At 48.6% G+C, this 10,163-nt stretch overlaps 1 protein-coding gene across 1 annotated transcript; it reads left to right on the plus strand.

The window, feature by feature from the left end:
- The first annotated feature begins 5,314 nt into the window (after nt 1–5,314).
- On the plus strand, nt 5,315–9,262 carry LOC148453604 (uncharacterized). The gene is made up of 2 exons (XM_088461956.1): nt 5,315–6,044; nt 8,361–9,262. The coding sequence occupies exons 1-2, from the start codon at nt 5,315–5,317 to the stop codon at nt 9,260–9,262; spliced, it is 1,632 nt and encodes a 543-aa protein (XP_088318082.1).
- The last annotated feature ends 901 nt before the right edge of the window (nt 9,263–10,163 follow it).

Here is a 10,163-nt window from a genome sequence, read left to right on the forward strand (position 1 = left end):
CAGGGAAGCAAGATAGGTAGGTAAAGAAAGAGAAAGAAAAGTTAGATAAGAAAAAAGAGAGTGTATATAAAGGGAAAGTATAGAGAATAGAGTAGGGAAAGATATAAAGTAGGGAAAGAGAAAGTAGGGATGAATAAAAACGATTATCCCAACAGACAGATCTGCTAATAAAGGAACTGCACTTCCCTGGTCGCAGATCAATTCAAAAGAGGCAGATTTTACCACAGTAGATTCTCTACACCCTCTCACTAACTCCGCCCCTAACCCAACGTCCTATCGCATCTGCCTATAACTGTAAACAAACATTTTTAACTTTATTAACCCCTCTATCCCTGACTAGAAGTTTATGTGCCGTCGGCTCTATTCCTAACCTCCGTTATATTAATGTAAATAGTTTTGCCACTATGTGGATGAGAGAAGGAGTTACCTGTAATTAAATATTGGCAAGTTACGCATGAGCATTTGATACAACCTGTTGTTTTATGGAACATACTGGAACTTATACTAGATTGATTCAGTTTTGACAAATCAGTCTTAACCAGATAATCTCTCAAATTACGCCCCCGTTTATAACATGGCATCAATTGTTTCCCTGATATATATAGATCGGAGTCTGTCTCTACAATAGGCCAATGTTTTTTTGTTATTTGATTAATAATAGGGGAAGCAATATTGTATTTGCTAACCCAAGGGAACTTGGAATTAGCTGTCTTTCTATTATCCTTTTTGCTTTTACTAAGGAGAGTTTTCCTTTCTAGTGTCAAGACTTTCATTTTAGTTTCTTCAAGTGTCTTTACAGTATATATATATACTACTCACCTTGACAAAGGGGCGGTGTGGCCCCGAAACGTTGGTCGCTTTTCCAGCTTATGGAATAAACAACATTCGTTACCTGCTTTTAAGTCTCAGAGTGCCACTTCATTATACAGTATATTTTCCTTCATTAGGAGGCACTTGAGCACCGTTTTGATGGTGGATTTACTAGAGTGCCGGACTTTTTGTACAGATATATATATATATATATATATATATACAGATATCTAGATTATATATAATATATACATATATATATAAAATAGAGAGAGAGAGAGAGAGAGAGAGAGAGAGAGAGAGAGAGAGAGAGAGAGAGAGAGAGAGAGAGAGAGAGAGAGAGACCTATATATAAACATATATATATAAATATTATGGAGAGTCTGTAATTTTTCTTTTATGTTGTGATATAATGTTCAGAGAAAACTATAAAGTGGGGTACATACTAGACAATATGATGTCAGATCCGGGGGATCGGAGCAACATATCTGGCACATCGTCTAGTGTATATCCACCATGTTGCCGATGAAGGACGCTCCCACGCATCATCAGTGACATCCTCCGTTGGCCTTGCATGCAGGTCCAATGGGCGATATAGTTAGCTGGGGCCATGCTGCCGAATGCAGCATGGCTCTGGCTGTCACTGCTGGCATCGGCAAAGGGGTCCAGGGGGAGGGGGGGGCCCCAGAGATATCTGTGTAACGGGCCCCAAGATTTCTGTTGCCAGCCCTGCCCATCCCACACTGTACATCCCATCCACATCACCCACTGTGCAGCCCATCTCACACTGTGCTCCTCGTCACCCCTCCACACTCCATGCTGCACTTACCTACAATGCCAGCCAGAAATGGAAAGTCTCCTAGTGCTGTCTACTGTCTTTTTCACAGACTCAGAGAAAGCCCTGCTCACTGACAGCTGGCTCCTCTGACTCTGTTTGGTCCACTGCAGCGCTCCTGTCTGTGTCACCATTCGGCATGGACTGTGCTGAGCTTGCTGTCCACCTGTAAATTTGTCATTCAAAGTTTCTGTTTTAGTTACTGATTGTATTACACATTTCCAGGGCAGGTGCAAGGTTTCGCGGCATCCTAGGCAAAACTTCTGCTTATTGACCCCATCACTATTAATACCCACTATCCAGCTCCTCAGGAGAAATTGTGGAGATGACATCATAGAAGTTCCCAAAAAATGTGTTTAAAAATATTGTGTGACATTTGCGGGGACCCCATGCTGGCAATATATAATATATATGGACCTGGGGTTCTAAGACCAATGGACAAAGTAAGCCGATGTGAGGACCCACAGGCAGGCTGGTTAGGGTGTTGATTATCACCTGGGCTGGGCACTCCTTCAGCTTCGATATCTCTGGCTCCGCTTGTCCAGCACACCATCCCTAAGCCAGCAGTGGGCCCCCCTCCTGGCACCACAAAGTGCAGGGGAGCAGCGCAAGGCACAGGAGGCCTGGTATGGATAGCAGTACAGCAGCAAGCATAGTCCTATCCACGCCTCTATACCCCAGCGTGAGCACCTCTAGTGTCCCCTAGTGGATGAGAGAGAAATCAATACTTACCTTAAACCCTGCACATGTGTCCGCTGCTGTCCATCCCTGGCGCCCACTCCTCGGAACTATGGGCGAGATGTCATGACGTGTCTCCCGTAGTGCACTGCGGGAGCCGGAAACCGGAGCTCAGGAGTAAGCTCCGTACTCTGGCTGCCACTGGCACCGGGGGAGGGAAGGAGCGGGGTGCTCGCTGGGAACACAATCTCAGCGGTTGCCTGGCAAAAGGAGGGTGCAGCAGGCGCGATCACTGGGCCGGCGGGCCCCACAGCAACCGTAGCCCCTGCACCCTCCATAGTTACGCCACTGCTGGACAGTATATTCCTCAGAAAAAAGGGATATAATGTATGCTAATTCAGGAAATGTATATGTACTTATACTGTTTTCAAGGCTTATATTAGGGGTAATTTACAAGCTTCAACACATTCTCAAATATCTTTGCCCTCATTCAAAATATATTAGAGCACAGGTCCATTGGTCACTGTAATTCCCCACTGCTAACACCTCCCCCCCACCAGAACAGCTGTAGCTGCTAACCCCCCCCCCCGGGAACCTGCTACCCCTGCAGACAGATACACCCACCAGATTCCCCCCTTAGGACGGGCCGTCACTAACAAGGGAGCAACTGCCGATAACACCCTCCTCCCAGGACCTGCTGATGCTGTAAACTCCCGAACATACATGACCAGTCGCTGCAAACATGCTCCCACAGGATCTGCCATGGCTGTAAACACTTCCAAACCTTCCTTACCTTACATAATTGTATATACTCCTGTGCCCTCTGGAATATAATACTTATTCAAACTTGTCAGCTCCGCTCCATTTGCAAAACATAGAGACAGTACACTGTGCAGGAGTGAGGCTGCCAGGGAGTCTCTGGCAGCCTCAGCGGGCTACATCCCAGGTCGTGGAGCCCTTAGGTGGCTGCCTAATAGAAGCACCGGCCCTGCACATTTCTCTGGGAAGCACTTTGGTCATAATCTGTGGTTTCTATACTCTGTAAATTCATTTAAATGTAACATCACTACAAATATTAATCCTAAATTCCTGATAGTAAGATTAATATCATACATTAATTAAAGCTGACCATTAATAGAATCAATTTCACCACATGACCTCCAAGAGCAGTCACTTAGGCTAAATATTTAGCAGTGTCTACTTAGTTTGCATAAACTCCTTCACAATGAATTGCATGTAACTAGCTAGTTAGTTGGGAAAACATAGTAAATAAATTGAGGCCCACACTTATGGGCCCCATACATCTGCGACGGATTGCCGCGATCCTGCAACCCGGCATCACAGAAATCCAACATGTTGGATTTTACCGATTTGATGATCGTGATCAAAAAATTATCGTGATCGTCAAATCGGGGACATTTAACATGTAAACTGTCAGCGATCCGGTGACAGATCGCTGAACGTCGATGGTGGCCGATTGGAAATTTCCGACCGGTGGGTTGGCATTTACAATCAGATCGATGCATCGTGAAGATCCGTTGCAGATGTATGGCCACCTTTAGTCTCTGTATTTAATTAGAGCTAACTAGCTAACCTGCAAATTAATTAACACTAATTAACTTAATTTAAGGGATGAACACTGGTCATACTGGTTTGTTACACAAATATGTTTACCTTGTATTTCAGTTATGCTCAATGCACAAATTTTTAGCTCCTTAGCCTGCATCTCCTGCAAAAAATCTTCTCCACCATATGAATTGCCATCCTAAACACATAAAATGGCTTTTGCAGTCCTGATGGGGATCAGGAAGTGAGCGGTACCCTACCATATGAATATTCGAATGCTTGAATAAGCTTGAGAAGATATAAGCGCACTGTTTGTTATTTGGTACAGTACTAGTTAGAGCTGGTTTTATTGATAGTTTGTATTGGTTGAGGTCAGTTGCCAATCATTAGTTGATTAGCCTATTAGCTGCCCCGTCGAGGCGGGGTTTAACATCTGTATTTTAAGGCTGGAGGAGGAGTCAATTGCCTCTTGCCATTTTTGAGATCAGAGTGACAAGTACCTTTGTTATCTGAGTGATAAGTACTAGTATCATTTTAATCATTTTCAGCTTTCACTATCTATATTTTCTTTCCCTTTCACACAGCTTTTGTCTCTTTCCTCCTATTCTTTTCACCCTCTTTTTTCTTCTCTTCCCACCCCCCCTTCTTCCTCATTACTGTCTTCTCTATCCTACCGCCCCCATTATTAACTGAGAATGTCCCCGCCGTAATGCTCCCCCTCCCCGCCGCTTTGCTGAAGCGGCCAGACCATTATCGGTCGCCGCAGCCTCTCCCCTTGCCCGGGGTGCGCGCCTGACCTCAGTGCGTGCAGGCCCCCTCCCCCCTCCCACCGCCGCGGCTGCGGCAGTGGGGAGCTTCGGCGCTTCTCGCCCACCCGCCCCTTCGCCATCCGGCCTCCGGGCTTGGTTGGCGAGGAGTGCGGAGAGCGCTCCCAGCACCCCCGCCAGATCGTTCCGCCGGGCGCCCCCGGCAGCTCCACAGGCGCGGCTATCCCCTGTGGCCATTTTGGACCGCACGGGGCCCTGTCTCCCACCCACCGCTGCGGCTGCAGTGGCAGGCGAGTTTTATATTATAAACCCGCCAGGCCCGGCGGGTACACCAGGGACCCCCAGCTTTAATTTGACCCAGGTGGCTTCAGGGGCTGTGCGCCAGGCCTCCCCGGCCGGCAGCCACGCCCCCTCGCCTCCGGCGGCCATTTTGGATGCTGAGGAGATTTTTACCTCCTCAGATTCCCCCCTCTCTGTCTCAGGGACTGGAGGTTTGGGGTTTGCCACAGCGCCTAGGGCGCAGGGCTATCATAGGTCCCAAGGTAGCGGGCCCACAGATTTGTTGCACCGGCCCCCTTTCATCCACTTCCCTAGGCCGTTGGCGCAGCAGGATAGAGCCACCCCTTATGGGGGCTCTTGGCCCAGATTGCTGGCTCCAATGTCGCCCATCCCGCCCGCTGCGGCCTGCGCAAATGCGGGGCAACAGTTCTTGAATTATGGGCCTGGCCCCGCCCCCACCCCTCCCTTTGGGTTTTCACCTTATTTTAGCCAAGGTGTATACCAGCAGTCAATCCCAAACCCGTTCATGGGTCCGAGCCGGCAATTTTATGCCACCTCATACGGGCAAGCGCCGGGGTTTTTTCCCCAACAGTTCATCTCCGCCCCAGGCAATTTTGCACCCATGCACCAGCAGTTTCAATTTAATCCTGGGCAACATGCAAGCCAGCAGCTGGCGCGTCAACCCCACCTTCCACAAGCCCCGCCCCCGCCATCCACCCCAGTGGTGCGTCCACCTTCCCCTACTCTAGCCCCGCCCCTACCACCTTCCCCAGCAATTCCTCCTCCTGCGCAGCCCCCATTATCTTCCCCGCCACAGAGCTCAACCCCCGCGCCTGTTGCTGTATGTCCTCCTTCGGTTCCCGTTGCTAACGCAAATGTCTCGAGCCCGCAGGTTACATTAAGTCAGCCACTAGCATCCGGGTCGTCGTCAAGGGATGTCGTCACTGATGTAAGCGCGGTGGGCGCGCCGCACAACGAGAGTCAAGCCTCCTCCTCTAGGCATCTGCCCGAGGTCCCGTCGTTGTCTGGAACAGGTGAGACGAATATTGCAGTTCCTTCAATTGCGCAGTTATCACACTCTGATGAGTCTTCAGACTCCTCTAGTTCTGGTGAGAGGCCGCGCAAGCTCATGAAATACTTTGTGCAGCAGTTGAAGGGTAAGGGCAAGAGTCCCAAAAAAGCGGGTAGTATAGCGGCCAGTTCGGCTCCAGACGCTTCGGGGGATGCGGTCCATTGCTCAAACACGGCAATATTAAGGGGGAGTTAGGTCAAAAATCAGAGAGCGAATTCGTAAGGGTCGTTATGTTGACATGTTCGCCATTACTCATGACGCTAAGAAGGCGTTAGACGCAGCAAAAAAGGGGGGAGTGGCAGCTGAGGAGGCCAGGAGGAGCTATCAGAATTGGCTGACTGGTATATATGTGTTTGCTGCATGTTATATCGAGACACGCCCAGCTGAATGTCTGAATGTGCTGAAGTACCTGCATTTAGTGCAGGGTATGCAGGTCGCAGCTAGGCATAATGTTTGGAGGCAGTATGATGAACTGTTTAGGAAAAAACAGGATGGCCAAAAGATTTTAAGTTTTGGGTTCAAGGACGTAGAGGTATGGCTGGAGGTGACGCAGCAGGCCCGATCAGCTGTCGAGCCTGCGCTGGGACGTAAACATCCCTTTCCAGCCCGCCCCGGTTATAATACCGGAGGCAAGGGGAAGTGCTAAGCTTTCAATAACGCCCAGTGTAGCAGAGGGGCCAGTTGCCGCTACCAGCACGTGTGCATGCTTAGTGGGGGAAGTCACACTGCAAAGGATTGCAATCGCCCCAGTGGTTCCGCAGCAGGAAAAGGGGATCAGCGTACAGGTGCTAAATAAAGCGGTGTCTCCAATTAAGTTGGAGGTATTAGAGCGTTGGTTGAGGCGTTATCCTCTTAAGGAGGACGCGGCCTTCCTACTACAAGGTTTTAAAGAAGGTTTTAGGTTACCACTAGTTCGTCCAGTTTTAGTTGTAGCTAGAAGAAATTTTCCAGAGGTTGTGGCGGAAAAGATAGAGGTGGAGCTGAGTTTGGGGCGCATGTGTGGCCCTTTTGCCTCACCGCCTGTGGAAAATCTTTGCATTTCCCCGCTGGGCGTAGTACCAAAAAAGGAACAGGGAAAGTTCAGGTTAATACAACACTTGTCTTACCCGGAAGGAGGGTCAGTTAATGACGCTTTAGATCCGGGCGATTGCAGCGTCACATACCAGTCATTTGAGGATGCACTTGGTATCGTTTGGGATTTTGGTAAAGGGGCTTTGTTAGCAAAGATCGATGTTGAATCGGCCTTCAGGTTGCTCCCTTTGCATCCCGAATCATTTAAGTACATGGGTTTTCGGATAGGCGATTCCATTTACATAGATAAGTGTCTACCTATGGGCTGTTCTATTTCTTGTTCCTTTTTTGAGTCTTTTAGCACCTTTTTGCAGTGGTGTCTGCAAGCAGGCACTGGCCATTCGGGCGTCACTCATTATCTTGACGATTTCCTGTTAGTAGGGCCGGCCGATAGCACAGTCTGTAGTGACCTGCTTTTTTCGGTGAAGGCGCTTTTCAGTTCGTTGGGCGTTCCCATTGCACACAAAAAAACCGAGGGCCCCGTTACTAGTTTATCTTACCTGGGTATCGAAATCGACACTGATTTGAGTTTATGCAGGCTCCCCTGTGAAAAGGTGCGGAAGATCAGCGAGTTGTTATTGCATTTTACATCAGTTAAGAAAATAACTCTGAAGCAGCTGCAGTCGCTGCTAGGCTTGCTAAATTTTGCTTGTCGCGTCATTCCCATGGGTAGGGTTTTTGCCGCAGGCTGGAGCGTGCCTCTGCAGGCATCAAAAAGGCTTGCCACATGGTCCGCCTTTCGGCGGACATGAAGGAAGACTTTAAAGTATGGTTAAGATTTCTACGAGAGTTCAATGGGGTTCGCATTTGGCTCGCTTCGTCTGTAGCCAATCGCGAGCTTCAATTGTTCACAGATGCGTCAGGGGCATTAGGTTTTGGAGCATTTTTTGGCGGGGAGTGGTGCGCGGCAGCTTGGCCTGAGTCGTGGCATTTGGAGGGTTTGACACGCAATTTACTCCTGCTGGAGCTATTTCCGATTGTGGTGGCGGTGGAGCTCTGGGCTTCAAAGTTTAGCAATCGGAGAATAGTATTTTGGTGCGATAACTTGGGGGTGGTCCAAGCCATTAACAATCAGAGGTCGGTCTGCCCCCAAGTGCTCAGGCTGCTTAGGCATTTAATTTTTGTCTGTCTGTTGAGAAACATTGATTTTAAGGCCAGGCACGTTCCTGGTGTGGAGAATGAGATAGGGGATGCCTTGTCACGGTTCCAGTGGGGTAGGTTTAGGGCATTGGCACCGGCTGCCAGGATTCATGGTTTGCCTTGTCCTGATTTTGTCTGGCAGATCATAAATCCGGCATGGAGGGACTTGCTTTGAGGGCACTCGCTCCAGGTACGTTTAGGTCTTACTCCGCAGCTTGGAATGAATGGCAGGTTTTTCTTGCAAATTCCGAGAAGGGTAAGGAGCTGCATGTCAGTATGTCTGAATTTGTGTGGCAGGGGCATGAGAGCGGTCGTTCAAAATCTTCCATGTCAGGCGCCTTAGCTGGCATTTCGTACTTCTCGCGAATGTACGGTTTGAATGATCCTACGAAGTCATTCATCATTTCTAAGGCGATGAGAGGCTGGGCGAGGGAACAGGCGACTCCGGGCAATTCCCGTAGGCCGATAGATGTATGCATGTTGAGGGATTTAGTTTTGGCAGTCTCAGGAGTAGCTAAAGGTGAATTCGAGGCGAATTTGTTTAGCTTGGCTTTTGTGCTGGCATTTTTTGGCGCTTTACGGGTTGGGGAGTTAGTCGCCAAAAATAAAACATCAGTCAACTCAGGGTTGCTTCTATGTAATGTTGTAGTAAAAGAAAGTGCCATACTGTTAAAAATACAAAAATCAAAAACGGATCAGATGGGTCGGGGGCGTTGGATTTCTGTTCCCTCGCACCCTGAGCTGAGCATCTGCCCGGTCACTCTAGCCAACAAATATAATCAGCAGCGTCCAAAAGGGGGAGCTCAATGGCTTATTCATGAAGATCTATCCCCTCTATCTAAGTTCCAGTTTGCAAGCATTTTCGATAGATGCTTGATAGCTTTGGATGTGCCGACTGAAGAGTTTGGCACCCATTCGTTTAGGATTGGGGCGGCAACTTGCGCTGCGGCATCAGGTTCTTCCGCGGAGGCAATCAAGCACTTGGGTAGATGGAAGTCGGCAGCTTATAAGGGTTATATAAGGGGCGATAAGTTACAGAAGTAGTGGCGCCCCTGGCGAGTTTGTTATTAGGAAACCCAGTGCCTTATGCTACCCGCTGCTAGGGGGGATTGGAGTTCTTTTCAACTTTGCCATCAAAGAAAGAGGTTTGGTGTTGTTCACCTCCATCTGGGTCACCTAGACAACTCAGTTTTCCCCTTCCATGTTTTTCGTTCTGTTTTCAAGTTTTATTTAAAAGTTAATTCAAAATTATTAACGTTATGTTATACTGTTTTTTCCCATCACAGGTTTTTTGGAGAAAGATTGCTGGGTGTGGATTGTTGGGCATTCTTTTGTTTACTGGGCTAGCAGGCATAATGGGGCCAGTTTAGCCCATTTTAAGGTCCGTTGGATAGGGCTTAGAGGTTTCAGGTGGAGAGGCCTTTTGGACCTGCTATGGCAGTCAGAGAGTAAGTGGGGGACCCCTGACTGTCTGGTCGTGCACTTGGGTGGTAATGACCTTGGCACGTGTAAAGGAGTGGAATTGATCATTGCCATTAAGCATGATTTGAAATTAGTAGCGGAACGTTGGCCACTAGTTAAACTTTGCTGGTCTGAGATGATTCCAAGGAGGTTCTGGCGGGGTACACAAGGTGGGGCGGCCCTAGACAGAGTAAGAAGGAAGCTGAATGCTGCAGTCTCTCGGTTTGTGGTTGGCTTGGGCGGGCGTGCTATCAAGCACCCTCGTCTTCGATATGAGGAGGTACATTTATATAGGCCAGATGGAGTGCACCTCACTGAGGAAGGTTTAGGTTTTTTCGTATCTGACATTCTAGCCTCATTGGAATAGTTAGTAGGGGCTGTCTTTTTTGTTTGGTGGCGTTACGTGTCCATTCATTTGTCCACGTTGTTGGCGGAAAGCAGTGCTCCTCGGCGGCTCAATTTAGCGCGGCAGAGCTTGGCTAGC

Source organism: Taudactylus pleione, unplaced genomic scaffold, assembly GCF_031769625.1.
Source record: "Taudactylus pleione unplaced genomic scaffold, aTauple2 ptg001126l, whole genome shotgun sequence".
In the NCBI taxonomy this organism is placed as follows: domain Eukaryota; kingdom Metazoa; phylum Chordata; class Amphibia; order Anura; family Myobatrachidae; genus Taudactylus; species Taudactylus pleione.